Source organism: Drosophila montana, unplaced genomic scaffold, assembly GCF_035044405.1.
Source record: "Drosophila montana isolate Dmon_TW-CO22-7 unplaced genomic scaffold, ASM3504440v1 contig_3200_1, whole genome shotgun sequence".
Taxonomy (NCBI): domain Eukaryota; kingdom Metazoa; phylum Arthropoda; class Insecta; order Diptera; family Drosophilidae; genus Drosophila; species Drosophila montana.
Window position 1 is genome coordinate 5,604,405 of NW_026998080.1, and position 27,497 is coordinate 5,631,901.

A 27,497-nucleotide genomic window follows, 5' to 3' on the forward strand; every position below is an offset into this window, starting at 1 on the left:
CGCGGGAAATGTTGACAGTTGCAGCTGTGACGCAGACGCGCAGTGTTGCCAAATGGCTGCTGGTAAGTGTAGTGTTGAAAAATGTCTTGTAAACTGTTGCCGCGAAAACCTTCAATTCGAAAATTCTATTTAATAATGATATAGATTTTGAGTTTTAAAATTGTAAATGCGCATTTTCAAATATGACACCAGTCTATTTATAATAAATCCCTACCATTTGTAACTTTGTTTACTTGGCCTAAACTGTGGAGCCATGTGGCAACCCTGCCCTTTTTGGCAACACAACATTCTACGTCAGTCAGAGTCAGTTTAGAGGCGGCGACGAGGCGAATTCTGTTTTTGTTAGCAGTGTCTTCTAAATTACCAATGTAACAGAACATATATCTACATTTTATTTTTAAAAATCAGTCTGGCTCAACGTTATAAATTTAAAGTATTTCAAATTCTTAACAATGGTTCTATAATTACACAAAAGTGAAAAATAATATAAGCCGAAAAAAAAGAAATATAAATAATAGACAGACATAAAGGGAAAAAGTCAAATTTGCTTAACCTAATTTTGGAATTGAGAAGACAAATACTAACGGGTTTTATGCGCTTAGCAATCGCCTCGTTGTTGCCGTTGCCGGAGTAGAGCGGTGCGTAGAGTGTATTAAGTGCCCGAAGCTGTACTTGGGCACTCGGACAGGCTGTAATCATGTCAAGCGAGGAGATGCTATACGCAAAGGTACATTTACACATTATATTGATGCCCCACAAGTGCATTGTTGGCAATTCCACGCTGCTGTCGTCGTCGTCGTCGTCGTCGTCGTCGAGCTCAGCGCCCCATAGTGTTAAGAATGGGGGCTTATAAAAACGCATACATAATAACAATAACAACGTGCGCTGCATGCATATGTATGTATGTGTGAGCGTGTGTGCTTGTGCGATAATTTCATTTTTGCATTTCTTAATTTTTTACAAGCACCTTGCGCGCTCGCTTCTTCGCCTATAACAGCCCCTATTGATGTCATGGCAGAGTCATGGTGCATTTATAGGCAAGAAAATATATTAGAAATGAATCACATTCTTATCAGAACTTTCGCGCTGATAAGCGCGTGTCTTGCTTGCGTGCGTTGGCTTCAATTACAATAGACACTAGCATGTTTATGTGTGTGTGTGTGTGTTGGGTAGAGGGAAGAGAGGACAAGCTCTGGCTTTAGGCGGCTCAAGTTGCCTGGCATTGAGCCGCAATAGTTGTAAACTTGTCCCAGGTCATGTTCAATGTTTGGATACACAACTCTCTCCTTCTCTTTTTTAGGGTTCCAAGATTTGGATACCCCATGCGGAACAGGTGTGGGAGAGCGCCACGTTGGAGGAGAGCTATCGCCAAGGTGCCGGCGTATTGAAAATTCAAACTGAATCGGGCGCCTTGACAGAGATTAAACTGAAAACAGATGGCAGCGATCTGCCACCACTGCGTAATCCTGCTATTTTGGTGGGCCAAAATGATTTAACCACACTCTCCTACCTGCACGAGCCCGGCGTTCTGTATAATCTGCGAGTGCGTTTCTGTGAGCGCTCAATCATTTACACCTATTGCGGCATTATACTAGTGGCCATCAATCCGTATGCGGATTTGCCGCTGTATGGACCGAACATTATACGCGCCTATCGCGGCCATGCCATGGGCGAACTGGAGCCGCACATATTCGCGCTTGCCGAGGAGGCGTACACGAAACTGGAGCGTGAGAATTGTAATCTAAGTATCATTGTTAGCGGCGAATCGGGTGCAGGAAAAACCGTGTCCGCCAAATATGCGATGCGTTATTTTGCCGCCGTTGGCGGCTCCGAGTCGGAGACACAGGTCGAACGCAAGGTGCTGGCATCTTCACCGATCATGGAGGCCTTTGGCAATGCCAAGACCACGCGCAACGACAATAGCTCACGTTTCGGCAAATTTACCAAGCTGCTGTTCACGAATCACATGGGCGTCATGTATCTGCAGGGCGCCACCATGCACACGTATCTGCTGGAGAAGTCTCGTGTGGTCTACCAGGCGCAGGGCGAGCGCAACTATCATATATTCTATCAGCTGTGTGCGGCTCGTGCCAAGTATCCCGAATTGGTGCTGGGTAAGAAGTGTTCTTTAAATATTGAAATCTATTAGAAATATATTCTAATCTTGATCTTGCAGATCATCAGGATAATTATCAGTTCTTGAAAATGGGCGGCTCGCCAGATATTGAACGCGTTTCGGATGCAGATCAGTTTAATGATACGGTACAGGCCATGACTGTCCTGGGCTTTTCTATACAACAAATTGCCGATATTGTCAAAATACTTGCTGGCATTCTGCATTTGGGTAACATAGAGGTGTCCAAGACGTACAAGGAGGGCAGCGACGAGGCAGACACCGAATCGTGTGATATCTTTGTGAGTGGCCAGCAGCTGTATAAACAATAATTGTCAATTCTTAACTATTTGTCTAATTTTAGCAAAACGATCTGCACTTGCAAGTAACTGGAGATCTGCTGAAGATAAATGCTGATGATTTGCGTCGCTGGCTGTTGATGCGTAAGATAGAGTCGGTTAATGAATATGTGCTGATACCGAACAATATGGAGATGGCGATGGCCGCAAGGGATGCCTTGGCCAAGCACATCTATGCGAAGCTCTTTCAGTATATTGTCAATGTGCTGAACAAGAGTTTATTTAACGGTAGCAAACAGTGCAGCTTCATTGGCGTGCTCGATATCTACGGCTTCGAAACGTTCGAGGTGAACTCGTTTGAACAGTTTTGCATAAACTATGCGAACGAAAAGCTCCAGCAGCAATTCAATCAGCACGTCTTTAAGCTAGAACAGGAGGAGTACCTTAAGGAGGGTATTACCTGGACCATGATCGATTTCTACGACAATCAGCCATGTATTGATCTCATTGAATCACGCCTGGGCGTGCTGGATCTGCTCGACGAGGAGTGTAGAGTTAGTAGCTTGAACTAAAATTTATTTACATTCTTTAAAATACTTTTGTTGCTTGGCAGATGCCCAAGGGCTCAGATGAGAGCTGGGCGGGCAAGCTGGTGGATAAGTGTAACAAGTTTCCGCACTTTGAGAAGCCCCGCTTTGGAACCACAAGTGAGTGCTGCATTAACTAGTTGAATAAGCACTAAACCACATCTAAAATCCTTAAGGTTTCTTTATTAAACACTTTTCGGACACGGTTGAGTACGATGTGAATGGTTTTTTGGAGAAGAATCGCGATACGGTATCCAAGGAGCTAACCAATGTGATGGCACAGTCGAACATGTTGCTCTGCAAACAGGTCATGGTGCTCGAAGAGGTGGACACGCTCGGCACGGATGCGAATAAGAACACCACCACACTGGGTGGACGCGTTGTGATTAGCGCCAATCGCAAACAGGTTTGTGAGGCGACCGCTGGGCCACCAATAGCTGCTTAACTAGGATCATTGTAATATTTGTATTGCTAATTTGTATTTCCATACGCTTTTTGTCCATCAACCACTCTCCACTGTCCACTGTCCAATGTACACATCGCCAACTGGGTCAACAGCAACTCAACGAGACGCGTCGAAGAGTTAGTTTTGTTTTTGTCTTATAAACAACTTAAAATTTATGTGCTTTAACTGATGCCATGTATTGTTTATGTTTAATGCTAATTTCTTTGACTTGATCAGGTGGTGCCATCGAAGCAGCACAAGAAAACTGTTGGCTCTCAGTTCCAAGAGAGCCTGGCTTCGCTGATCTCAACATTGCACGCAACGACACCGCATTATGTGCGCTGTATTAAGGTATATCAATCTTTACTATCAAATCTTACGATAAACAAAGACTCATTCCATCTGATTGCAGCCCAACGATGACAAGATTGCCTTCAAGTGGGAGACGGCCAAGATTATTCAACAGCTGCGTGCCTGTGGTGTGCTGGAAACAGTGCGCATCTCAGCAGCCGGATTTCCTTCTCGCTGGCTTTATCCTGATTTCTATATGCGATATCAGCTGCTGGCGCATCGCAACCAAATCGATAAGAATGACATGAAACAATCCTGCCGCAATATTGTACTCAAGTGGATACAGGACGAGGACAAATATCGTTTTGGCAATACGCAGATATTCTTTAGGGCCGGACAGGTGGCCTATATGGAGCAAGTGCGCGCCAATCTGCGCAAGAAGTACATTACCATTGTGCAGTCTGTGGTCCGTCGCTTTATTAAGCGACGTCGCTATCTGAAACTGCAAGGCATTATATTTGGTATACAGCGGCACGCACGTGGCTACATGGCACGCATGCGTGCCCAGAAATTGCGTGAGGCGCGCGCTGCTCTCATATTGTCCAAGTATGCGCGCGGCTGGCTGTGCCGCCGTCGTTACTTGCGTCTGTGCCACTCTGTTGCCGGCATACAGCAATATGCGCGCGGTATGTTGGCACGCAACAGGTTCTTTGCCATGAGAGATTACTACCGCGCTGTGCAGATCCAGCGCTTTGTGCGGGGTGTACTGGCACGTCGAGCCTACCAGAAACGTCGTCGCAGTATCATCGTCTGCCAATCGGCGGTGCGACGTTTCCTGGCGCGTCGCCAGTTCAAGCGCATGAAGGCCGAGGCAAAGACAATATCGCATATGGAGAACAAGTACATGGGCCTCGAGAACAAGATCATATCCATGCAGCAGCGCATTGACGAACTCAACCGAGACAACAGCAATCTGAAGCACAAGACCAGCGAGATTAGCGTTCTGAAGTATGTATAAACCCATTGTTATATTAAATGTACCTAAGTATTCTTGTCCTGTTTGTAGAATGAAGCTGGAGATGAAGAAAAACCTGGAGCACGAATTTAAGAACATAAAGGCCGCCTGTTTGGATAAGGATAAGCTGATCGAGGCGCTCAACAAACAGTTGGAATCGGAGCGCGATGAGAAAATGCAATTGCTCGAGGAGAGCGGTCATTCGCAGGAGGAGTGGAGTCATCAGAAGCAACTGTGGTGCATGGAGAACGATGAGCTGCGCAAGCAAGTGGACTCCATGATCGAAATGGCCAAGAGTGCGGAGGGCAGTCAGCGCGATCGCGAAGAGCGCATGCTAACCGAAATTGACAATAAGGAGCTTAACGAAGCCTATCAGCGTGCCATCAAGGACAAGGAGGTGATCGAGAATGAGAACTATTCGCTTAAGGAGGAGCTCAGTCGCTACCAGCAGCAGCATAATGGCCTCGGTGCCTATGGCATGCATCACACACGCAGCGCCAGCAATGCATCCAGTCAAAACGAAGATGATGTGGGCTATGGCTCCGCCAAGAACACCCTGGACGTACACAGACACCCGGAGTTGATGAATAAGAATGGTGCGGCTAAATCATAAACATAGTTTGGATAATTGATTAATGTAATTGTGCTCCCCGTAGATTCATTCTTTGATAGCACCAGCATTGTAGTCAAGCTGCGCTCCATACTCGAGGAGGAGAAGCAGAAGCACAGGGGCTTGCAGGAGCAGTACGTGAAGCTGGCAAGTCGCAATAAGCCTACGGAAGATTCATTCCGGTAAGTAACGCGCATTTAGGCAGTTGTTGTGAAAAAACATTCGCACACACACAATCACACATACACACGCCTATAGTTAGTCTAATTACAATTATGTATATTATTGCCACACACTTGCCATAGCGTCTCCGAGCTTGAGGTAGAGAACGAGAAACTACGCAGCGACTACGATCAGCTGCGCACGAGCATTAAACACGGTGTTGAGATCAACGAGCTCAATGGTAACATTCGTCATGGGTCTTCATTGCAGTTGTTATATCCAATCCCTTCCCCTGCCTCCCCCCTCTTTTTCCTTTGTGTTCACAGCACAACATGCAGCCCTACAAGAGGAAGTGCGTAGACGACGAGAGGAGTGCATCCAATTGAAGGCCGTTTTACTGCAGCAGAGCCAAACGCTGCGCTCCATTGAACCGGAGAGTCTCCAGCTGCGAGGCAGCGATGCCAGCAATGTGCACGAGATAATGGAAGCATTTCAGTCACAGAAACTGGTCAACAGGCAGTTGGAATCGGAGCTAAAGGCCATTACAGAGGAGCACAACAGCAAACTGATGGAAATGACGCAGGCCATCGAGCGGCTCAATAATGAAAAGGACGAAATGCAGGAGGTTCTATTCAAGAGCATCGATGAGTTCGATGAGGCCAATATGGACACGCTAAAGCAGAACGATCGTTACTTGCGCCTGGAACTGAAGAAGGCCATAACACAGTACCTGCTGGTGCAGGATGAGCTAAAGCTGGCCAATGCCAAGCTGAAGGCGTACAGGCAGGACGGCGGCAAGCTGGAGAGTCAGCTGGAGGAGGAAATGATACGCAATAAGGCGGCCAATAGCAGCAATAGCAACAACGATGTGGGCGCCAATGTGACCAAACAAAAGTCTCAAAATCCGCTCGGACTGATGAAGTTCCACAACAGCGACCTGGACAAGATCTTGCAGCGTCTGCTAAATAGTCTCACGCCACGCACTGTCGTCGGTCTGCTGCCCGGCTTTCCCGCCTATCTTATCTTTATGTGCATTCGGTAAACAACTAATATTTCTCTATATATATCCACTTGATCAACGATTTATAATTATTTGCAGCTATACCGATCTGACCAATGCCGATGAAGATGTGCGCGAGCTTCTCAGTAAATTCGTGATGCAAATTAAGAAAATGCATAGGACCCCCCATCCGATAGAGAACCGCGTCATTTGGCTAGTCAACTCCATAACGTAAGATCTTTAAGTGAATGATTAATCAGTTTTCTATAGTTTTCATCAATTTGCAGACTGCTGAATTTGTTAAAGCAATACGGCGATGTTGAGGAATACGTTAAATTTAATACGGAGAAACAGAATCAACAGCAATTGAAGAATTTCAATCTCTACGAATACCGACGCGTTATACTCGATCTAATTGTGAATCTATATCAGGCGCTAGTTATGCAGATACAGGGCCTGCTGGATCCCAAGATCGTGCCGGCCATATTAAACAACGATGAGATACAACGCACTCGCCATGCACATGGGATGCGCAATCGAAACACAGATTCCTCATCATCACCCGAGCATGGAAATGTGCCTGCCTGGAAGCAGCTGATTGGCCAACTGGAGCACTTTTACAAGCAATTCCAGCACTTTGGCTTGGATAGTGTCTATGCTGAGCAGATATTTAGCCAGCTCTTGTACTTTGTTTGCGCAGTCGCGCTCAACTGTTTGATGCTGCGCGGCGACATCTGTATGTGGGAAACGGGCATGATAATTCGCTATAATCTGGGCTGCATTGAGGATTGGGTTCGCGACAAGAAGATGGTGAGTTTCATGATTGTCAGTTGTCTGTCCACTATCAGCTTAAATATTCAATTTTTGTTGTATGCTGCAGTCAAATGAGGTGCTGTTGCCATTGGCACCATTGAATCAAGTATCCCAGTTGCTGCAGTCTCGAAAGAGTGAGGAAGATGTGCAAACCATTTGTGATCTGTGCACGTCGCTTAACACCGCCCAGGTGTTAAAGGTCATGAAATCCTACAAGCTGGATGATTACGAAAGCGAAATAACCAATGTATTTCTGGATAAGCTAACACAGAAATTGAATGCGCGGGAAATGGTAAAGCTGAGCACAATTCCATTCACACATTTACTACAATACGCTTTCACTTTCAGTCCAAGAGCGATGAGTTTACAATGGATCAAAATTTCATACATCCCTTTAAGGTGGTGTTCAAGTACAGCGACATCAAACTGGAGGAGATCGAGTTGCCGCCGCATTTAAATCTCGACGAATTCCTCACAAAAATATAAATTTTGTATGCGAGTGCGCGTTTCAACCAATTATTTTGAATGTTGCCATTTGACGTGACTTGATTTTGTTTTGTGTTATACGAGTCCTAGCTAATTGTAGTGAGAAGTCTAAGTGCGTAAATGTAGTTCCTGTTTAGTTTAATGAGAAACGAAACCCCTAACTACCGACGATTCACATCCCTTTTTTTTGGACCCGTACTGCTAGCCATTTTTGCCAATTTTTTTTAGTTTTGTAGTAGCTTGTTAAAAACGGGTTTGAACCAATGCAATATAAGAAACTTATTTGTAATTATAAATGAGGGAGTAAAACTCCAGCAAAAAGCATTCCTAAGTTGCAATAATAAATTAACCTTGTACCTTAACTTATACATTAAATGAAAAGAAAAACGTATTCATATAGTTGAAATGTACTTAATGAACATTGAAATGTTATAAAAATCTATGTATACAATGGCCGATTTGTTGCCTTAAACGTTTGGAATATAGAGACTTGTTAAGATAATAAGTACTTATATATTTATATATATAAGTATATATATATATATATCATAGAGCGCTATATTTGTAACGATGCTGTATTCGATTTATGTATTCTCATATTTTTTGTAAGTTATATGTATTAGCGTGTTTTGAAGAACGAAACCCCAAACCGAACTGGGCTTAATCAAACAATAAAAATAAGCTTTGGCATTTGTTTGATATATGACAAATTTATATTAAATACACGTGTACAATAAAATTTAACGCAAGAATTTGTACAATAAAAGCTATTAGCAAATTACCGGCGCCTTGGAAAGCTTATTCTTGGGCAAATCGAGAGATGGCAGACGGCGGTTTATCATGCCCGTTGCCACAGTGGCTCCATTCTCGCGTATTGTAAAGGCCTGACCCGGCGTCATGACCATTTTGCGCAGCAATGTGACGCGCACCTGACCATGCTCGCCGGGCATCAACATAGATTCGTTGGGCACTGCAAGGAGTTAGGTTGTGAACGTACTTTGGAATTATCCCATTAAGAACTTACCCATATCAATGCGTGCTGGCAGATTCCATGTCATGCTGAATAGCTGCTGTATGTACTTGGATAGCATGGGCTTGAAGCGTCCACCCTCAGCACGAGACAACAAATACATGGAGCCTTCAAAATGATTGGATATATCCTCAGAGCCCGTCGCACATAGCAGCATGCCGCGCTCTACAGATGAAATTTTAATGCCACGCAACAGGGCGCCCACATTATCGCCGGCCAGTGCTTGCGGCACACTCTTGCGAAAGATCTGAATGTCACTGACGGTGGTCTTTAGGTTCTGGCTGAAGCCCAGCAGATCGGCTTCGGCATTGCGCGCTATCGTGCCGCGTTTAATGGTGCCCACCACAACCGTGCCGCGTCCGGGCACCGTAAATGCATTATCAATGGGCAGGATAAAGGGTGCCTTGACATCCCGCTGGGGTGTCGGTATATACGTGTCGCAGTGCTGCAACAGCTGCTCAATGGCGGGGACACCAAACTTAGACTGATCGTCGCGTAGAGCTAATAATGCAGAGCCACATATCACTGGACTGTTGACGCCATCGAAGCCAAAGTCCGACAACATTTCTCGCATTTCAATCTCTACCAACTCGAGCACCTCCTGGTCGACCAGATCCGCCTTGTTAATAAACACCACAATACGCTGTATGCCAACCTGTTTGGCCAGCAGCAAGTGCTCACGTGTTTGGGGCATTTGTCCGTCCGTAGCGGCCACCACTAATATGGCTCCATCCATTTGGGAGGCACCCGAAATCATGTTCTACAAAGCAATCTGATTAAGTTAGGTAGCTATAAATACATATGAAAACTTACCTTGATGTAATCCGCATGACCCGGACAGTCGGTGTGTGCGTAGGTGCGTTCCGCGGTTGCATATCCAATGTGGCAGGCATTTATGGTTATGCCGCGGGCCTTTTCCTCGGGCGCACGGTCGATTTGTTCATAGGGCACATAGTCGGCCAGACCCTTTTTTGATAGGATTTTGGTAATTGCCGCCGTCAGTGTCGTCTTGCCGTGATCCACATGCCCAATGGTGCCCACATTACAGTGTGGCCGCTCACGTTGACCGGGATCCGGTGTCGGGTTGTCTTTAATACTGGTGGCAAATAAACGGGAATTAGCCCAGTGCCTGCTGAATGTGCGGCCACTGGCAGTGGAGGTCAACGCACTGTTCAGCCTCTTTAGAGCGCCTGTGTTGCATTGAGTCCACAATTTAACCAGAAGACCTCTCATAGTCAGCAACAACGATGCACGTAATCGTTCGTCGTCAACTCGCACGCCGCGTAGTCCAATCAAAACAAAAGCAGCTGATTTCTTCGGTGCTGTTGCCGCAATTGCAGTGTTGTAAAAGAGCCAAAGCCAAAAAAGGAATTTTATTCAAACTAACATATTCCGAATGGGAAATTTTTGGGAGTGTTTTTTTTATTATTTATTTGAAACATCTTCTGATTGTGGGAATGTGTTTGAATACAATGCGGTTTCCGTTGCTTCCGCAACTTTTGAGCTATTTCGTATGATTTTATGCGTACGCTTCATATGAACTCCCAGGCTAACGCGCTCCGAAAACCTGGTATTGCATAGGCTGCACTGCAGCGTCTTCTCCTTGTGGATGTGACGATGCTTGACCAATGCATTTGCATTGGTAAACGCTTTTTGGCAGACCTCGCATACTTTATCACGTATATTGAGGTGCGCCTTGATGTGATCCTTGAGATCTCGTTTGGTTAGAAAATCCTTGGGACACATAGTGCACTTGAATGCCCGAATTTTGGTATGCACAGCGGTCACATGGTTGCTCATTTGAATCTTTTGCTTAAAAGATTTGCCACAGAACTCACACACAAATGGCTTGGCTATGTGGGTGTCGTCGTGGGTGCGCATGTGACTGCTCAGTTGGCTAGAAAATGCAAAGCTGCGCTCGCACAAACTGCAGCTGAATGTCTTGCCCATGTGCACGCGCTGATTGTGCTGTTGTAGATGACAACGTCGCTCGAAATGATTCTCACAACAGCTGCACTTAAACCAGCCGCCGTCACCCAACTTATGGACTCTGTACTGGTGCGCCTGCAGGGCGTGATCCGTGCTGAAGCTGGTCTGGCACACGTTACACGGTATTTTTTGGCGGAATGTTTTCGTTCTGAGGAAACTCTTGCATTTCTCGATGTAACTTTTCTCAGCCTTTAATAAGCCGATCGTCTGCGTCTCCGTGAGGCCTTTGATTTTGCGGGAATACCATTGCCGTAGATACAGCACACTGTCATAAACATCATAGTGGGTAATAATGCCCAGGGGGATCTCTGTGGCCAGCAGGTCAGTCATTTCTATGTAGGCTGATTTGCGAACATTTAGATTGGCGAAATCCTTGTGCGCCGGATCGTACAATTGTGGAAATTTCGAATACAGCTCTATAAAGTGTGTTGTCAGCTGATTCGTTTCTGTAAACACCAACTATCCAAAAGATAATAATTTTACAATAAATGGAAATATTTTCTTCAAGTCTGACTAACCTTAATTTTGTTGTCGCCGCTTTCAATATCGCTCTCCGCCTCGTCCACATCACAGCGTTTCCCTAGGAAACTATACATTTCATGATAATACAGAGGTAATTTTGTTAATTTTTTGGTACGCTTCTGACGGCTTATAGTCGCGTACTGGCTATGGAGGCTGGCTATACATTTCTTAAGCTTGTAATGAGTAAGATGAACATTTATGGTAGTTTTTAGCTGATCAATTAATGTAGCGTAGGCAGCTGTGCGTTTCTCCTTGTCCTTAAACGAAGAGTTCTTGGGATCCCAGAGACAAGGATGTCCTTTATAGAGTTCAATGAATTGCGTGATCCGTGGATTGCGTCGATAAAATGTGGGATTAAACTAAATACATTTATATGTGGAATATAACTTTTTTAAATCATTGAGTTTTCCTTAAGCAAATAGATTAAAGTGCTTACTTTCACGGTTGGTGTAAAGCTCTTTTTGATGCAATCAGCGTCGATTCTAGAAGCATCGCCTTCAGATTCCACTGCCATCTAATTGAACGTAAGTAATTTATTTATTTATATTGCGTGTTTGAACAGTATTAAGACTTACCTCCTCATCATACTCGTATTCGCTATCGTAATCGTCTTCTCTGTCGGTCGATGCGTTTGGCAAATCCACAAATGCTGCTTCAGCTAAACAATCCTTGTTATCAACTTCATTATCATCTTCAACATCGGTTTCGCTTTCAATTGGCATTGCCTCTGATTTGAACTCCAGGCTGCTGTGACAGGAAATTTTGTCCTCATCCGATTCCACTTTGTGCACATTTCTTATATGATAGACGAATTCTTGCCATCTTTCGAGGCTCACTTCCACGTCGCAATCAGTTTTGCAATACGCACAGCTCAAAACAAACTCTTCGTAATTATTGCGCACCAGGACTGTTCCACAAATCACCATTTTCAACATATTTACCACATTTATATGCAGTTAATTATTTAATATAAACAATCATAAACAAATTTTAATTGTTGCAACTTCAGATGGTTGATCAAAGAATGTGTTATCGATAAGAGTCATCAGCTGTTTAAGTGTTGGACAGCGACATTAACAATAAAATCCTTTACATACGCGCGCAAATGTTTAACGTTTATTTATATTATTAGTAATATTTATTTAGATTTAACAAGCAGAGGAGGAATGGAGTTTTTTTTAGCATAATTTTTGTGATTTTGTATTACTATGAAAGGTCTTGCGATGCCGAGAAAGACTGGTCGGGCAGGTGAACGCTGCACCGCATTCGTCACACTTCTTATCCTTGATATTCAAATGGGCCTTCATGTGGTTTTTCAACTGGACTCTCTTGCGATATGTTTGATGACAAATATCGCATTCAAATGGTCGAAGATTCAGATGGAAGCCATTTATGTGGTAGTCAAGCAAAAGTTTTAGCCGGAAGGGTTTGCCGCATAGCTCGCACACGTACGGCTTTTCCCCCGTATGCACACGTATGTGTACATTGAGGTCATTTTTCAATGCAAATGTGCTATCACAGTATTCACACTTGAGCATTTTTTCACAATGCTGCCGCAATTTGTGCCGTTCCATGTCGTGGGCCTTTTCAAAACGACGCGGACATTGGGAGCAGAGATATGGTAGCTCGCCCACATCATGCACCTTTACCAGGTGCGCACGGAGAAGATAGTCGATAAAGAAACGCTTATTGCAATATTCACAATTAATAACGAGGCTTTCTGATCTGGGCGGCAGGAAGCTACACAATTGCAGATAATGTAGCTCCGTTTTGGTGCAAGCACGACGCAATTCCTTTGACTTGACGCGCCGCAGGGTCATATAGGTCCATTTTCGCAATCTCATGATGGCCAGATGAACTTCAGTTTCGTTGACACGCAATTCTGGCGCGAGCATCTGCGCTATCTTAACATACGCCTCGGTTCGTGCCTCTAACGACTTGAAATCCGGCAGTGAACTGTCATACAGCACCGGGAAATTACCAAACGTTTCAATAAAGGTTGTGGTCATATCGTTGATCTCCTTGAAATTAAGCTAAAAGATTTATGAATTTATATTAACTGAATTAACGTAATGCCAAAATTATATGCACTTTACCTGAATTACATCTGACTTTGACTCCTCGTCGTCTTCATCGCTAGCCGCGGAGTAATAGCCGTTTGAGAGGAATTTGCATTTACGTAGGTAACGTACAGCCATACCAGTTAGCTGGTTCTTGTCAGCCTTTTGAGTGGCAATCTCGAACTGTTTGAACAACTGTCGTATGGATTTCTTTAATTCGATTTCAGTGAAAAGCACATTGACTTTTTTATCCATTCCTTCAATTATTGCATTGTAGGCTTCAGTTTCAGCTTTCTCATTTTTATAAGATGTATCGTTTGGGTTCCACAAGCATGGATGTTTCTTGAATTCTTCGATGAAGTGAAATACACGTGGATTTTGCCGGATGAATGATACTTTTAACTGCAATCGGTATATGTGAGTAGAATTAACATTTATATATTTTCTGAAGTTTACATTCATACCTTGCGCTTTATTGACATCGGATTATGTCTGCTACGTTTGAGTGGCTTCTCCTCCGGTTCAGAATCAGATTCAGTGGAGCTATCGCTTTCCTCTTCATAGTTATCGCTCTCATTTGACATATTATTCTGTAATTTATTCGAGTATTTCATTTAAATTATAGACATAAACATAATACAATTTACACACCACTATTTCTTCCTGTACTTGACTTTCAGCCTCATCATCATAACTGTCTGTGTCCATGTTTTCTAAACAGCCATCTATGCTATTATAGGTAGGGGAAGTAGGTGCTTCCATTCGTATTGGCGATTGGAGGACATCCTCTTGCTTTATGATGTCGATGGTTTCCTGTAAAATGCATGTCAAATGAGAAATGGAAAAAAAATTTGTAGAAATATATGTTGCTCACATATAGCACTTCTTCCTCTTGAGGCCAACGTGCGTCCTCGTCTTTTACATCCACACTGTTAGTGTCTGCGAAAGTCTCAAAGAGCTCCTCTGGGGCACATTCAATTTCATTTTCGCTTTGGGCACTTCCTCCATCCGCATCATCGAAACGGTGAGCTGTGCGAGTATGGTGCACGAATTGTTGCCAATCCTTTAGTTCACTTTCAATCGAACAATATATGCACTTCAAGTGAAACTCTGTATAGTCGGTATTGGTTAATATGCTGCCGCATATTTCCATTTTTGCGGTTCAAGTAAGCGTACGAAAACGAATACTTTATTTACGTCAAGTTGAATGCTGCTGCTCAGCTGTTTCTCAGCTAGTGTTGAGAAACATAGCGGGCTTTAATCGATTTCTAAATGTATCGATAAGATTGGCGCTTTATCGCGCTAGGCATTTTATGAAAATATACGAAATTTAAAAGGCAATGTATTATTATATTTTCAAGTTTTTTTTTTTTTAATAAAGTGGTATTTCAAATGTCTGGAATGACAGTCTCAGTAGATTTCTGGACGTTGTTCCGGACAATGTTGTGCGTACGTTTCATGTGCGAGTTGAGACCGACAAATTGTGAGAATCTGGCCTCACAAAGTTTACAAACAAATTTCTTAATTTCCGAATGTATTTGTCGGTGCCTGATGAGCGAATGGCAACTGGTGAATCCTTTGCCGCATGTTGTGCAAATCTTATCTCGTATATTTAAATGGCTCTTGATGTGGTCCGACAAATCAACCTTTTTTAGAAAGTCCTTCGGACACATGGTACACTTAAATGCTCTGATCTTGGTGTGTATGGCAGTTACATGCAGCTTTAATTGAGATCGCAATCTAAAGGCCTTGCCACATTGCTCACAAAGAATATTATTACCGGTGTGGGTGCGTATGTGCAGGCGAAGATCTGAGTTAACCGCGAAAGTTCTGTCGCAATAATTACACTTGTGCGTCTTTCCAATATGAAAACGTTGCATATGCGTAGATAGCTCAGCGCGTCCCACAAAACTACGCTCACATGATAAACACTTGAAGGGCAGCTCTCCAATGTTATGCACCTTGTACATGTGCGCTTGTAGCACATGGTCTGAGGTTGTTTCCTGCTGGCACAATTCGCAAATTAGCTTTTGCTTAAACATTTTCGGTGGCAAAAAGGCACAGGCTTTTAAATAAAACCGCTCCGACTCATTGGACGTTTTAATTGCATGCTTTGTACTCTTATAGTACCACTGGCGCAGGCACTGTATGGCGAGGTAAATGTCATCACAGTTGATGCCGCCGCTATGTGGCACCACAGTTTCAGCTGCCATCGTTTCATAGGCCTGCTTACGAGCAGTAATGCTTGAGAAATCCTTGTGTTTGTTGTCGTAGAGCTGGGGAAAGTTGGCATATAGATGTATAAAGTCTGTCGTGAATGTGTTGCGCTTGGAAAAGTTTAACTGCAAGGCAAAATTGTCTTTAAAAACTATTTTTAACGCATTATGATTTTCAAATGGTACCTGAATTATTGAATTTTTAAAGGCGTGCATTTGATCTTGACATGCTTTTAGGAAGGCACAGCTGGTGTAGTGATTGAAGGCCACTGAACTTGGCTTTTGGCTGCCGTTCAAAACTCGCTTTTCAACTATATTGTACTGAATGTGCAACTTCTTAATGGCTGCCTTTAGAGAATGCTCTGAGAACATGACCGATATTTTAGCGTCCAGCTCCGCTATAAGCTGCTGATATGCAGCTTTACATGCAGTTGGATCTTTATAGCTGCTATAGCCAGGATTCCAAAGGCAGGGCTGACTCTTATAGGACTCTATAAGCATCAGAGTGCGCGGATCTCGTCGAAAAAATGATGGATTGAACTGAAATATAAACAATTTTAGTAAATATTTTCCCTCTGAAAAGACTTATGTACTCACCTTGTATGTAGGCGAATACGAAATGGGTCTCTGTTCCTCTTCATCATCCAATTGAGCCCTGAATTCACTCGCCGTCTCAACTGTGTCATTTTCGCTCAAGCTGGTCTCAGACAGCGATGAAGAGGGTCGAGACATATCCAGCTCTGCAAGAGTATTGTATTCGCTGTCTACTTCGGGCTCGTTAATGGGTGCGCTCATAAAATGTTCCTCAATACAGTCTTTATCCACAGCAATTTGATCTATTTCCAAACAAATAGAGTTGTCCTCAGGTTTTAGGCCGTGAGTATTCCGAAAGTGCAACACGAATTCCTGCCATTTGTCGATTTCCATGTCTATTGTGCAATACGAGCAACGCATTAGAAAGCTTTCGAATTCGCCAGCTCTGCTCATAATAAAGCCGCAAGTTTCCATTTTAGTTTGCAATATTTGTTTGGCATTTAATTAAAATAATAAACAATGCAACACACAATGGCTTGTAATCAGCTGGCTTGCAGTGCTGCCAGCTTGTTTTTCACGTCAAATAGGTAAAAATACGCAGCAGCTGGCAACTCTGCTACAACTCTACAGTAGTATTTGTTTACATGTCAGGCGACCGTACGGGAGCTGGGTCTTGTAATGTTCAAGCAAAACAAATTGCAATGGAGGAGAACAAAAGTCGCCTTACATACACGTTTTATATGCTAACATTATTCCTGTGCGGCGCGCTGCTCTTTCTAATAGGCTTCTTTCCGGCTTCATACTCCGTTGCAGAACAGGAGAAGACCGTACCCATTGACCGGCCGACAACACTACACGGTGAAAAGTAAGTTGATTATCAGTAGTTATGTATGCTAAAATTTAGGTGCCACATGTACTCACGCCAACGACTGTTTGCAGACTGAAGCCACCTCCGGCCAACTATGACTCTTTTATACTATTTCTGATAGATGCGTTCCGAGAGGACTTTCCCACAGAGTCCACAATGCCAGCGGTCCATGAGAAGGCGTGTCTCAAGCTGAGTCTCCACGTGGACATACCGACTGTGACAATGCCACGGCTGAAGAGTATCACCACCGGTACATTGTCCAATTTCATAGACATTGCGCTCAATGTGGGGCACACAGAGCAGGTGGAGGATTCGCTGCTACATCGCCTGAAGCAGCGCAAAGCAGTTGTTTCCTTTGCCGGCGATCACACTTGGGTGCATCTCTTTCCCAGTGAATTCACACGTCAAGCGGCAAACAATGATTCGTTTTATGTAAATGATTTCAATGAGGGTGACCGCAATGTGACCAATGTCCTAGCACAGGAGCTGGAGAAAAACGATTGGAAGCTTTTGATATTGCATTATCTGGGCTTGGATCACATAGGTCATGTTGAGGGCAATGCCAGTCCCAGAATTAAAACCAAGCTAAAGGAAATGGACGACGCTGTCAAAAAGATATTAGATCATAAGGCAAGTAATTTTTGCTAAATATGTGCAAAGCCTGCAGTTAATCTAATCTTATGTTCTATCCATAGAATATGGCCAATTATTTACTAATGCTGACCGGCGATCATGGCATGGCTGATGGCGGTGGCCACGGCGGCAACACACCCGCTGAAACCACGGTGCCACTATATTTGTACAGCAAGAACTGCAGCAAGTATGCGTAAGTAAACAGCTCCGTCTTATAGTTTGGTCTATGCTATATTCATATATTTTAGGGCAAGCACCAAGCGCTACAATCAAATTGATTTGACGCCCACGCTGGCGCTGCTGCTGTCGATTGAGATACCGACCATGTCCATTGGCTGTATCATACCGGAGATGCTGCAGACATTAACGCTGGAGCAGCAAATGTATGCCTACTTCTACAATGCGCATCATCTGCTGAACAAGGCTCGAGTCAAATTTGGACATGAAAACGTCCGGAGCAGTGGTAGGGCATAGCCGTATGAACCATGTTATCCAGCAACTAATTATGTTTATTCCTAGACTACTATCATTGGTATCAGAACGCCACGTTGCTGCACAAGCAGCTGCTGCAGCCACTGCGCATCGGGGACGGCAGCGGCGCCAGCAAAGTGCATTATCAGAATGCCAAACTCAACTATTTGCGCGTCGCCCGTGAGATTTCCGGCCAACTGTCCGAATCACTGGTGAAATTCGATTACGGATTCATTGCCGTGGGACTAGCGCTGACAACAGCGGTACGTGTTGACAATTATTCAGTATTGTATATTTTATTAGTGACGTACTTTTCTGTACTTTCCTTTACAGAGCTCCTTGCACCTTATATTGAGCGTATTATTTCTGGATATTGCGGCAGAGCAACTGCATTTGCATAGGCTGAAAGTGGTTCAGCTGCTGCTCTCTCTTGTAATCGGAGTTCTACTGAATGTATTCGCTCATTTGGTGGATCTAGTACTGACCAGCTCCATGCTATACGGTCTACTCTTACTGCTGCCTATTATTGCTTCTGTTTATTTAACCATTGATGTGGTACAAGCACTGCTGAAGATCGCCCTGCCACCTCTTTACTCGCGGCGCTTGAAGCTATCTATACCCTTGCCACTGCCACTACTGGTGTGCTTTGCTATACGTATCTCGACGCTGGGCTCCTCGTCATTCATTGAATTTGAATACAAGACCTGGTATTACTTGGGCAGTACGCTGCTTCTGCTGACCGCACTCAAGACACTGCGTCGCCGCATTACCAAAGCGAATGTGGAACTGGATGGACGGCATTTGCACAAGATTGCCTCGGCTTGCCTTTGGCAGCAACGCAAGATCTTCGTGGTGCTCATATTGCTGACACTCATGCGTTATCTGCATAGATTGACGGCCATTAAGAGCACACTGATGATATTCTCCTTATTTCTATATTGGGCACGCCTGCGCAAATTCACCGATACATCACAGACCGTATTCAAGGGCCTGGCCTTTCTGCTAGTCTACTGTTTCCGTGGCCTAAACGGTCAGGTGCACTTCTTTGAGTTACCCGAGTATATGGCGTAAGTTTTCGATATTCTATATACTTATATTTATCTATAATCTAATGCTAACTTACACTCTCTTGCAGCGCTCGCTGTATGTTACCCGTGCTGGTGCTCTTCTGGTGTTGCCTGGCGCTGGTCTTTGTCCTGGGCTACCGCACGGCACTGCCGCAACAGACAAGCGGTCTCAGTTTGCTGGATGAGCAGCCGCAGAGCAATCTACTGAAGCTGCTGCAAACAAATATGACATGTTCGCTGATGCTGGTGGCGCTGCTATACAAGGTGCAGAATATTGTGCTGTTGCCCACGATGCTCATCACGCTGGACGAAACGTACAAACTGTGCGATGCGTATGGCACCACCGCGCGCAAGTTCTCGGTGCGAATGGTGCATATCTACAAGATAATCATGACCATATTTGTGGCGAGAATGTTTTACTTTTATCAGGGCAACTCGAACAGTCTGTCGACAATTGACCTGAATCCCGGCTATATTGGCCAGACTAGCTATAATCCCTTCATTGTTGGGGTCTTTGTAACGCTGAACACCTACAGCGCCGAAATACATTCCTTTCTGTACCTTATTGTGCACACCCTGCGCACGGATCTGCGCAGCGTTGGCATCATACAGCTGCAGCCGCCGTATGCGAAGGCAGCCGATTCACTGGTGGTGCCGCTATATGCGGCTCTGGTATTGCTGCCGGTGGCATTTTACCTCTGCCTGATGTTGGTCTTTCGCTATCATCTATTTATCTACTCTGTCTTTTCACCCAAAGTGCTCTACGACTGTTATACTGTATTGGTATTCTATTTGGTATTCCTATCAACGAGTTTGTACTTTAAATTGTTTAAACATGACGCTTAATTATTAAATAATTTAAAAGCTTTAAAAAACTTTAAAACCATAATTCTAATTGCCCTCCACACGAAGCGCATAGTGTATGTCATCGGCGCTAACGTTGAGCAGAATCTTTTGGTAAAGATCATGGCGCGAGTGCTCGGAGATGATGAGACGCTCGGCGCCCAGTTTGGAGCATAAATGTAGAGCGCGTCCCGGCGCTGGCAGTGCCACGCCCATAAATGCCGCAATTGTCTCGATCTGCGTGTAAACGCCCATAAACGTTGTCTCCTCGACGCCGGTGCGTGTCACCTCCGCTGCAACGGCTTGTAGAAAGATTTGCTCCAGTCGCGAACAGTTCTTGATAGCCTGCACCTTTGCACTAGCTATCATCTCGGCCAACGCCTGCTGCACATGCAGCATAGTCACACACTTGGGTGCACCTCCTGGCTGAGGCTCGGCGCTATCGGCAATTTCCGTCGCACGACGACAAATGTCGAGGGCACGACGAGCATCTCCAGAAACGGCGGCTACTTTACGTGCCACCAGCTGCACAGCCTCGCCCTTGAATGCCTCGGAACCGGCCAGACGCGCGGTGACAATTTCCTGCAGCTGCTTATGTGTGTAGGGCTGGAAAGTGAGGCGTGTGAGCCCCAGACGTGACGTTACCTTGCCTGAAAGAAGATGCAGGGATTAGCTACTGGGTACAGATATGCTGGAAGTTGCTTTAGTGCTTACCCATCAGCAAACGCTCGGGCAGATCCATTGTGTTGGCTATGGTGACCACTACGAGCCTAGCCGCCGATTTTGTCGGCCAGTCGAGCAGATTGTAAACGACATCCTGACGCCGATTGCACAGTATGTCCAACTCGTCCACCAGCAGCACCGTGGTCATGCGACGCGGCGCCGCTGTTGTGAAGCGCTTCTCCAGCAGCGTGTGTGCATGCTCCCAGGATACGGTTTTGCCCGTCAGCTGCTTATAGATCTGCACGTAAGCCTGACGCGGCTCGGTTAGGCGCATGCCGTTAATCTCCAAAAAGTCAAAAGCGGGCAGTTCATCCTGGGCAACCAGACGCTGCAGCGTGCGAATGACGCCAGTGACCGTCGCCGTTTTGCCTGTGCCCGGCACGCCCGAAACGTACATACAACCACCGCACTGATCCTGAATTTTTCCTTCCAGAAAGCTGTAGATATTGTCAAACTCCTTTTCGCGACAGGGCAAGCTTTTGGGCACTACAGAGACGTGCAGCTGTTCGCGAGCCAGCTGCAGCTGCGACTTGTGTCGCTCGTCCACGAGCTGATGACGCTGCTCCAGGCTGGGACTTAGTTCGCCGGCTCGTATTTTCTTCAGCTTCTGCGACGGCGTCAGTGGAGCACTCTCCTTGAGTTTTGTAGCCGATGGTTGCTTTGCGGTTCCCGTGGTGCTCATGCGCCGTGGGCGCGTCGGTGTCTTTTGGCTTGACATTTTGGGCATATAGTCTGCATCGGCCGCCTCATCCGTGAGTTTAGGGCGACTTCTCTTGGGTGTGGAGATGATATCGTTGTCTTTAAATATGCGCTGCTCCACAATATTAGACAGCTGAATGCTGCGTCTGGGCGTGCCCTCGGCTGTAAATAAAAAGAGGTTTAATAAAAACAATGCTAATGCTCAGGCTGATAAGTTACCTACCCAGGCGTGTGGTGGCAGACTTGAGAATGCTCTTGCGGCGCGTGGAGGGTGTCAGTTCTGTGCCCGCAGACTCGAGCAGCTCCTTGGACTTCTTTGTGGGCGTATGATAGATATCGCCACTGCTGACACCCAAACGCTTGCGTCGCTGCTTACTGCTTGGCGTATCGCTGATGTTGTCAGCGGCCACTTCCAAGGGATCAGCAAGTATATTATCGTCCAACGATTCGAGACGAACCGATTTTCGGCGCTCGGAGATGCGCAACTTAATTTTCATGTCATTTGCGGGCGTCTTGGGATCTGGAGTCTGCTGCACAATTGAATAGTTCAAGCAATCCGAATCGGCTGTGCTGTCGGCGCCCTTGTCCAGACTTAAATTCAGATTGCGACGCGCGGCCGAAGCGCGCGACTTTGGTGTTACAACTTTGGGATTCTTTTCGGTCAATGGTGAGGCCATTAGATAGTTGGCATTGATCTCGGACACGACACCGTCAGCTGATGCTGCTCCGCTCAGGGTCTTCTTTTTCTCGGATAGGCGTACCACGCTGCGGCCACCCACAATTTTGATAGGCGACACCTTGTTCTCGCAATTGAAATAGTTGACGTCAACGAACTCCACTGGAGCTGCACTGTCTGCAGCCGTGGACACGCGTCTGCGCGAGATGGATTTGCGCGCAGAACTCGAACTGGCATCTCGGGTGGAGCGTCGCTTGCGTGCCGAATCCGTGCCATCGAGCTGAATCTCGAGTGGTATAAGGCGATACGCGTTTCTTACCTTTAAGAATTTGTAGCGCGACACAAACATTGGACAGTTATTGGGTGCTTTGTGCTTTTTAATAATCTGCTCGGCAGTTTGCTGGGAAGTGCCTTCCAGCACAAGACACTTGCGAAAAATGGAGCCCAAGGCCACGTCGTTGTCGTATAGCCGATGCTCCTCTATGATTTCAATGTCAAAATCTAAGACCAAGCCGTCCACATCGAAATACTTATGCGGTATGGCCTGCGGGCGGGAGTACCACTGGACTATAGCACGACAGGATTCTTTGGCGGTCATTTCCCGCAGCTCGTAGAGATATAGGATCTTGGCGATGTCACAGCCCTCCACGGTGTCGGGCTCTGCTGCATCCGCGTTGGCTACCAATATATAGTCGCCCACTGTCAGTGTAAGTGGTCCATACACACACTTTTTGTAAAAGTACACGTTTCTGTGCTCCAAACTCTTGACGGATGTGTCTCGGCTGTGGCTGCCGATCCAAATGACCTGCTGAACAGCGCTATTTGCATTTTCGTTATTAACCATCACGGTATATCGTGTATGTATGTCGTCAAATAAATATTCTTAGTCAGCTATTGGAGAAATGGGTTGTGTTCTACTTTTGCTCTCTTTTTTTATACCACAATAAAATCAGCAGTTTGCCGCGCTGGGCACTCGTTTTGGCGCAAAAACAAATTGTACTCGAACGATCATTGATTATTATCGATACTTTCAACACAAGGTATCGATGTGTGTGGTGGTGTGTAGTGTGCAGCCCTGGCTTTGAACTTCTTCAACACTGAATAATTAATGAATCATCCTGAAGGAGGGCTTATGGAAGCGCAATTCAAGGATTTGTGGACTTGCGGTTTCTTTTTGTCCAAGGAACCGTACAAGGAATTAGCCATAAAATGTTTTATGTGCGACAGATTGTTTTACGCCATTCGAGCATTTCAAAAACACTTGGCGCTCATACATTTGGACGAAGAAGAAGAAGAAATAAATAAGCCGGTCTCAATAAAAAAAAGTCCGTTGAATAACGATCCCTATTTGGGGCTCTGCGAAGTTGAGGTAAATAAATAGAATTCTAGTATTGACTAAATGGTTAACATAGTAATCCTCTAAAATTATAGACTGCAGAACAGCATGCTGAAGTTGTTAGAAAAATAAATACTTGCGACAGGTTAGAGGAGGAAGAGATTTCCTACGAGAATTATTTTGCTGAAAAACTTGAATACCCTATTACTGAATCAATTCTTGAGCCTATCCAACAAGCAACTACTGTGTCCACAGAGGATATTATTTGTGAACAGTCAAAGAATCAGGGGCAGTGCAAAAAATTCAAAAAGCCCGCCTCCAAGACTAAAACGGATGACTTTGTTTGTGAAAAATGTGGACTCATATTTAAGGAGCTATTTCAGCTACAGGAACATCAACGCAGTGCACACGAGCAGCTGCGTCGTTTCTTATGCAGAAAGTGTCCCAAGACGTATGCTCGCAAGACCCATTTGAATGATCACATGCGTTCCCATTCGCAGCAGCGCGACTTTGTCTGCAACATGTGCGATAAGGCGTTCCGACGCTCCCAGGAACTGACCCGCCACAAGCTACGTCACCAGCCGGCGAAGAACTACAGCTGCCAGCGATGTGATGCTAAGTTTCGCCAGCATTCGGGCTTGTATTATCATGTTAAGATTAAACATAGCACGCACAAGGTAAAAGCGGGCGCATGCTAGTGGAGCAGCAGCTGGGGAGAGGCTTGTACATTGGTATATATTGGTATGCGTATGCTTTTATTTATGATTACTGATAATTGAATATAATGTAAACTTTTTTGGGTACGTATTGAGTACAAATATCAAGCAATTTGAATCAAACATTTTGCATTGCATGCATAACAATTACTTTTTTTTATTTATATAACATTTATTCTGAACGTTTTTTATCTCGCTTCTATTTTTATGGCCTGTGATTTTGAGTCCGATTAAATAAATCAACAATGAAGCATAAACGACACGTGAACTACATATATGTATGTAAGTGTACGCAAATCAGGTCGTAAAAATTTTTTTTTGGGCTGCTTAAATTAAAATCAATCACAATCCATATATACATACAAAATATAATACTAAAAAATGCTTAAAAATTATGAAATTAATGAAATCACTGGTCGCTTTCAAGAGAATTGAAAACTAATTGAAGGACTGAATCAAACAGAACGAAAACGAATGCTTGCTACGAATATAAAGCACATATTTAAGTGTTTGGTTTGGGTGGGGTGCGGGGTCAGAGGAGCTTGATCCCCTAATTCGCTTGGAAAGTGCGCCAAGTGTTTTGTGTGTGTGTGGATGGGTGAGTAAAACTAACAGAGATATTCATATAAGATGAGTTAATGCTTTTATAGTTGCAGATCTATTCAATATCGTGGAAGCGGAGAATGGCGCGACCGGGTATCTCGGAATTGATCAGCTTCTGTATGACCTCGGCGGCCTGCTCGCACGGGAATACCGAGTATGGTGGCGGCTCGATCTTTTTGTTTGCCACCAGCTGCACCAGTTCCGCCAGTTGCTCGGCGGTGCCATTCGATATTGGTATTATTTCCTGCTGGTACTCATTCGATAGCCTGGAGAATTTCGGTAACAGCTTCTCGGCCACTTCCTCGCTAATCAGCACGACGCCCCCCTTAGACAAGCAGTGCATGGAACGATGCAGACTTCTGGAAGTTGTGCCAAAATCAATAACCACATCGACAGCGCCGCCGCACACGTCCTTGGTGCGCTCAATGAGCTGCGGCTCATACAGACACTCGTTCCACTGCACAACGCTGACACTGCAAGCAAGAATCAATTTTTCATGTTTAGTTTAGATAGTTGGCGATAAGTACTCAGCGTCTAATACTCACTTCTTAATCTCTGTAGCTAAACGGAAACCTTCGTCCCGGAGACTGGCCACTGTTATGTCCACATTATGTGCACCAGTCGATGCAAAATGATAGGATGCAATACGCACCGCCCAAAGAGCCAAGCCACCAGTGCCTACTATTAAGATTTTGCACTTCTTATTGGGATCCGTGGCAGCGCGCTGATTAAGTATCTCCGTGACTACGGCTTGCGCTTTGAATACAGCGTTCATGGCCAGCAGTGCGCCTGTCGGCAGCATCGCTGCCTCCTCCATGGGCAGACTATCCGGAATCGGTACAATGTGGCTTAGATCGGGCACAACCAGCAGCTCTGCATAGCCGGCAGGTGTCTCATCAAACGGATAGACAATGACGCGCTGTCCAATGCGCAGGCCACAGTTGTTTGCCTCTGTGATCTCGGAGCCCAGCGCGTCAATTACGCCGGCCACCTCGAAGCCAGGAAAGAATGAGCCCTCGCGTATGCCCTGATGAGCTGGCGATGACATCGACGACATCGATGTGCCCGATGGGCAGTAATCACTCAACTCCGACGAAACTGACGAAACGCTGGTTATCGAATTGGAGCGATCTCTGCGACGATAGCAGGCGCCAGCGCACACGATCTTGATGCGAGCGCCATGTGCCGGTGTATCCTCAATGGGCACAAAAAAATTAAACACACAATTCTTTACGCCCGGTCCGGGCGACTCAATTGACACTTGACGGCACAATTTGTTCATGTTGTGCGTGTTGTGATGATGATGTTCGGAATCGGTCGGCGGCAGAGCAGACGTCAAGGAGAGTGCGTCAAGCGACAAAGAAGAGGTATCTGTTGTTCCGCTGAAAAATAAGAAAATCACATTCAATTTAAGCATATACATATATGTATTAATATGCGTGGATACTTATTTATATTTGTCGGGAGCACAAATTTTATTTGCAAAAAAGTATTTTCTAGAGATTTAGAGGTCGTACCAAGATCAAGAAGATATTTAGCAAAGAAATTAGTTCTGTTTTGTAAGAACTATTGGAAATAAAAAAAAAAAAAACATTTACCATATTTTGAAAATATTATCTCTACTTCTAATTTACTATGAAAAGTTTAAAATTAAAAAGCATAAGCTTTTTGATAAGATAACAAATCATAAATAGTTTTAATTAGTTCGCCTAATATCTAAGTACAAGCAAATGTAATGTTTCTATCGTAATGCTGAGCATTTATTCTTTATACGAGTTCGTACGCGTTTTATCGTTTACATAGCCCGATTTGGAACAAGGTCAATTTGTTTGCCTTTTGCTTTGGAAACAGATTTGTTTTTCATTACACAACAAAAATATATGGCAGATTTTTAGAGAGCCATGAAGTAATATTTGATTGATCCTCACATCATGATATTTAATTTTTTCCTAAACGACTTCTCTTTGTTTTCCTATATAGAATAATCTTGATTTCAATGTCAACCACAATAAAGTTGACTTTAATGTAAAAACTATTTGCTTTCTGGACACGACGCTCGTGGAGACAATGGGGGAGTAGCTCGTGTCTAAAAGGTCAAGTGTACAGGTGTGCTTCTATATAAATATGCAATAGATCTTAATCAATTTATACAGCCATTTGGTTATGTTTTATTTATTGAGCATTTGGCATGACGGTATTTATGAATATTGATGAATTCACTAGACAGATTGATGAACTGTTCGCACCCTGGCACGAGCATCAGATAATTACAGGTAGATACTAAATAATTTATATAAATTCAGCGTGTGCTAGATTATTTAGCATTCATCTCATTAAAATCACTTGAATAATTTCTATTTTTTGCACTCATTAAGAAAATCGTTTAAAAACTTTATTTTTATGACAGTAATTAAAAAAGTCTATAAAAAAGCTATATGGGCTTTACCTTATTGAGCTAATCATATTGTGCTGCTGACTGCAAATATCGACCGGCATTTTATTATTATATTGGCTTTGCTTATTTCTTGTTTGTATTTTTATTTTTTAATTAGCGATAATACACATTAAAAATGTTATTAACTTTATTAACTTTGTTCGTTTAGGTTCTTCAAACACTTTTTCACTGCGTTTCACAGATTTTTCTTTTTTTTTTTTTTTGAATTGTAGTAGCTCTTTCCAGCACTGGACTT

The 27,497-nt window shown here is 44.4% G+C and overlaps 9 protein-coding genes across 11 annotated transcripts; 3 read left to right on the plus strand and 6 right to left on the minus strand.

Moving 5' to 3' along the window:
- Positions 1-259: 259 nt before the first annotated feature.
- Positions 260-8,602, plus strand: didum (dilute class unconventional myosin). Of its 3 annotated transcripts, XM_064686629.1 has the most exons (17): positions 274-727; positions 1,301-2,114; positions 2,177-2,415; positions 2,478-2,966; positions 3,026-3,119; positions 3,176-3,405; positions 3,558-3,581; positions 3,682-3,795; positions 3,857-4,743; positions 4,802-5,346; positions 5,407-5,542; positions 5,666-5,763; positions 5,849-6,560; positions 6,622-6,753; positions 6,810-7,332; positions 7,403-7,627; positions 7,684-8,602. In XM_064686629.1, the coding sequence occupies exons 1-17, from the start codon at positions 698-700 to the stop codon at positions 7,819-7,821; spliced, it is 5,430 nt and encodes a 1,809-aa protein (XP_064542699.1). In that variant the 5' UTR covers positions 274-697; the 3' UTR covers positions 7,822-8,602. The 3 variants fall into 3 exon arrangements, with proteins under 3 accessions (XP_064542701.1, XP_064542699.1, XP_064542700.1); XM_064686630.1 differs by lacking the exon at positions 3,558-3,581 and having other exon boundaries at positions 276-727; XM_064686631.1 differs by lacking the exons at positions 5,666-5,763; positions 6,622-6,753; positions 6,810-7,332; positions 7,403-7,627; positions 7,684-8,602 and having other exon boundaries at positions 260-727; positions 5,849-6,034.
- On the minus strand, positions 8,512-10,244 carry mEFTu2 (mitochondrial translation elongation factor Tu 2). The gene is made up of 3 exons (XM_064686639.1): positions 9,665-10,244; positions 8,846-9,611; positions 8,512-8,791 (listed from the first exon to the last, which is right to left on the minus strand). The coding sequence occupies exons 1-3, from the start codon at positions 10,082-10,084 to the stop codon at positions 8,592-8,594; spliced, it is 1,386 nt and encodes a 461-aa protein (XP_064542709.1). The 5' UTR covers positions 10,085-10,244; the 3' UTR covers positions 8,512-8,591.
- az2 lies at positions 10,223-12,394 on the minus strand. The gene is made up of 4 exons (XM_064686635.1): positions 11,938-12,394; positions 11,799-11,876; positions 11,359-11,721; positions 10,223-11,299 (listed from the first exon to the last, which is right to left on the minus strand). Exons 1-4 carry the CDS (start codon positions 12,295-12,297, stop codon positions 10,277-10,279), a joined length of 1,824 nt encoding a protein of 607 aa, XP_064542705.1. The 5' UTR covers positions 12,298-12,394; the 3' UTR covers positions 10,223-10,276.
- Positions 12,395-12,456: 62 nt separating this feature from the next.
- LOC135431481 (myoneurin) lies at positions 12,457-14,712 on the minus strand. Its single transcript, XM_064686636.1, has 5 exons — positions 14,297-14,712; positions 14,074-14,235; positions 13,887-14,012; positions 13,459-13,824; positions 12,457-13,395 (listed from the first exon to the last, which is right to left on the minus strand). The coding sequence occupies exons 1-5, from the start codon at positions 14,573-14,575 to the stop codon at positions 12,541-12,543; spliced, it is 1,788 nt and encodes a 595-aa protein (XP_064542706.1). The 5' UTR covers positions 14,576-14,712; the 3' UTR covers positions 12,457-12,540.
- A 19-nt stretch (positions 14,713-14,731) lies between these two features.
- LOC135431482 (zinc finger protein 484) lies at positions 14,732-16,739 on the minus strand. Its single transcript, XM_064686637.1, has 3 exons — positions 16,236-16,739; positions 15,825-16,178; positions 14,732-15,764 (listed from the first exon to the last, which is right to left on the minus strand). Exons 1-3 carry the CDS (start codon positions 16,644-16,646, stop codon positions 14,811-14,813), a joined length of 1,719 nt encoding a protein of 572 aa, XP_064542707.1. The 5' UTR covers positions 16,647-16,739; the 3' UTR covers positions 14,732-14,810.
- Positions 16,740-16,793: 54 nt separating this feature from the next.
- PIG-G (phosphatidylinositol glycan anchor biosynthesis class G) lies at positions 16,794-20,094 on the plus strand. The gene is made up of 7 exons (XM_064686632.1): positions 16,794-17,037; positions 17,112-17,670; positions 17,736-17,866; positions 17,922-18,136; positions 18,193-18,407; positions 18,478-19,211; positions 19,280-20,094. Exons 1-7 carry the CDS (start codon positions 16,817-16,819, stop codon positions 20,055-20,057), a joined length of 2,853 nt encoding a protein of 950 aa, XP_064542702.1. The 5' UTR covers positions 16,794-16,816; the 3' UTR covers positions 20,058-20,094.
- Positions 19,982-23,139, minus strand: Orc1 (origin recognition complex subunit 1). Its single transcript, XM_064686633.1, has 3 exons — positions 21,700-23,139; positions 20,769-21,638; positions 19,982-20,704 (listed from the first exon to the last, which is right to left on the minus strand). The coding sequence occupies exons 1-3, from the start codon at positions 22,994-22,996 to the stop codon at positions 20,103-20,105; spliced, it is 2,769 nt and encodes a 922-aa protein (XP_064542703.1). The 5' UTR covers positions 22,997-23,139; the 3' UTR covers positions 19,982-20,102.
- Positions 23,140-23,284: 145 nt separating this feature from the next.
- On the plus strand, positions 23,285-24,186 carry LOC135432494 (zinc finger protein 30 homolog). The gene is made up of 2 exons (XM_064688222.1): positions 23,285-23,521; positions 23,584-24,186. Exons 1-2 carry the CDS (start codon positions 23,285-23,287, stop codon positions 24,184-24,186), a joined length of 840 nt encoding a protein of 279 aa, XP_064544292.1.
- Positions 24,187-24,216: 30 nt separating this feature from the next.
- Positions 24,217-27,451, minus strand: Drat (Death resistor Adh domain containing target). Its single transcript, XM_064687018.1, has 3 exons — positions 27,254-27,451; positions 25,353-26,189; positions 24,217-25,280 (listed from the first exon to the last, which is right to left on the minus strand). Exons 1-3 carry the CDS (start codon positions 27,301-27,303, stop codon positions 24,863-24,865), a joined length of 1,305 nt encoding a protein of 434 aa, XP_064543088.1. The 5' UTR covers positions 27,304-27,451; the 3' UTR covers positions 24,217-24,862.
- Between the last annotated feature and the right edge of the window lie 46 nt (positions 27,452-27,497).

What these genes read in the sequence shown, in the direction of transcription:
- LOC135431481 (XM_064686636.1), bottom strand. Translation starts at nt 14,575, where the DNA reads ATGGAAATATGCGGCAGCATATTAACCAATACCGACTATACAGAGTTT. An exon ending in AAGTACAGGAAGAAATAGTG is followed by an intron (nt 14,013 to 14,073) that starts GTGTGTAAATTG and finishes AATAAATTACAG; the next exon opens with AATAATATGTCAAATGAGAG. An exon ending in CAAAGTCAGATGTAATTCAG is followed by an intron (nt 13,396 to 13,458) that starts GTAAAGTGCATA and finishes TAAATCTTTTAG; the next exon opens with CTTAATTTCAAGGAGATCAA.
- PIG-G (XM_064686632.1), top strand. Translation starts at nt 16,817, where the DNA reads ATGTCAGGCGACCGTACGGGAGCTGGGTCTTGTAATGTTCAAGCAAAA. An exon ending in AAAAGATATTAGATCATAAG is followed by an intron (nt 17,671 to 17,735) that starts GCAAGTAATTTT and finishes TTCTATCCATAG; the next exon opens with AATATGGCCAATTATTTACT. An exon ending in GAGTTACCCGAGTATATGGC is followed by an intron (nt 19,212 to 19,279) that starts GTAAGTTTTCGA and finishes ACTCTCTTGCAG; the next exon opens with CGCTCGCTGTATGTTACCCG.
- Orc1 (XM_064686633.1), bottom strand. Translation starts at nt 22,996, where the DNA reads ATGGTTAATAACGAAAATGCAAATAGCGCTGTTCAGCAGGTCATTTGG. An exon ending in GTCTGCCACCACACGCCTGG is followed by an intron (nt 21,639 to 21,699) that starts GTAGGTAACTTA and finishes TTTTATTTACAG; the next exon opens with CCGAGGGCACGCCCAGACGC. An exon ending in GCCCGAGCGTTTGCTGATGG is followed by an intron (nt 20,705 to 20,768) that starts GTAAGCACTAAA and finishes ATCTTCTTTCAG; the next exon opens with GCAAGGTAACGTCACGTCTG.
- mEFTu2 (XM_064686639.1), bottom strand. Translation starts at nt 10,084, where the DNA reads ATGAGAGGTCTTCTGGTTAAATTGTGGACTCAATGCAACACAGGCGCT. An exon ending in GTCATGCGGATTACATCAAG is followed by an intron (nt 9,612 to 9,664) that starts GTAAGTTTTCAT and finishes ATTGCTTTGTAG; the next exon opens with AACATGATTTCGGGTGCCTC. An exon ending in GCCAGCACGCATTGATATGG is followed by an intron (nt 8,792 to 8,845) that starts GTAAGTTCTTAA and finishes AACTCCTTGCAG; the next exon opens with TGCCCAACGAATCTATGTTG.
- didum (XM_064686629.1), top strand. Translation starts at nt 698, where the DNA reads ATGTCAAGCGAGGAGATGCTATACGCAAAG. An exon ending in GGGTTCGCGACAAGAAGATG is followed by an intron (nt 7,333 to 7,402) that starts GTGAGTTTCATG and finishes TGTATGCTGCAG; the next exon opens with TCAAATGAGGTGCTGTTGCC. An exon ending in AATTGAATGCGCGGGAAATG is followed by an intron (nt 7,628 to 7,683) that starts GTAAAGCTGAGC and finishes TTTCACTTTCAG; the next exon opens with TCCAAGAGCGATGAGTTTAC.
- az2 (XM_064686635.1), bottom strand. Translation starts at nt 12,297, where the DNA reads ATGTTGAAAATGGTGATTTGTGGAACAGTCCTGGTGCGCAATAATTAC. An exon ending in AATACGAGTATGATGAGGAG is followed by an intron (nt 11,877 to 11,937) that starts GTAAGTCTTAAT and finishes ACGTTCAATTAG; the next exon opens with ATGGCAGTGGAATCTGAAGG. An exon ending in GCGGCGACAACAAAATTAAG is followed by an intron (nt 11,300 to 11,358) that starts GTTAGTCAGACT and finishes TCTTTTGGATAG; the next exon opens with TTGGTGTTTACAGAAACGAA.
- LOC135432494 (XM_064688222.1), top strand. Translation starts at nt 23,285, where the DNA reads ATGGAAGCGCAATTCAAGGATTTGTGGACTTGCGGTTTCTTTTTGTCC. An exon ending in TGGGGCTCTGCGAAGTTGAG is followed by an intron (nt 23,522 to 23,583) that starts GTAAATAAATAG and finishes CTAAAATTATAG; the next exon opens with ACTGCAGAACAGCATGCTGA.
- LOC135431482 (XM_064686637.1), bottom strand. Translation starts at nt 16,646, where the DNA reads ATGGAAACTTGCGGCTTTATTATGAGCAGAGCTGGCGAATTCGAAAGC. An exon ending in CGTATTCGCCTACATACAAG is followed by an intron (nt 16,179 to 16,235) that starts GTGAGTACATAA and finishes TTTATATTTCAG; the next exon opens with TTCAATCCATCATTTTTTCG. An exon ending in TTAAAAATTCAATAATTCAG is followed by an intron (nt 15,765 to 15,824) that starts GTACCATTTGAA and finishes TTTGCCTTGCAG; the next exon opens with TTAAACTTTTCCAAGCGCAA.
- Drat (XM_064687018.1), bottom strand. Translation starts at nt 27,303, where the DNA reads ATGCCGGTCGATATTTGCAGTCAGCAGCACAATATGATTAGCTCAATA. An exon ending in AATATGATTAGCTCAATAAG is followed by an intron (nt 26,190 to 27,253) that starts GTAAAGCCCATA and finishes CTTATTTTTCAG; the next exon opens with CGGAACAACAGATACCTCTT. An exon ending in TTAGCTACAGAGATTAAGAA is followed by an intron (nt 25,281 to 25,352) that starts GTGAGTATTAGA and finishes TCTTGCTTGCAG; the next exon opens with TGTCAGCGTTGTGCAGTGGA.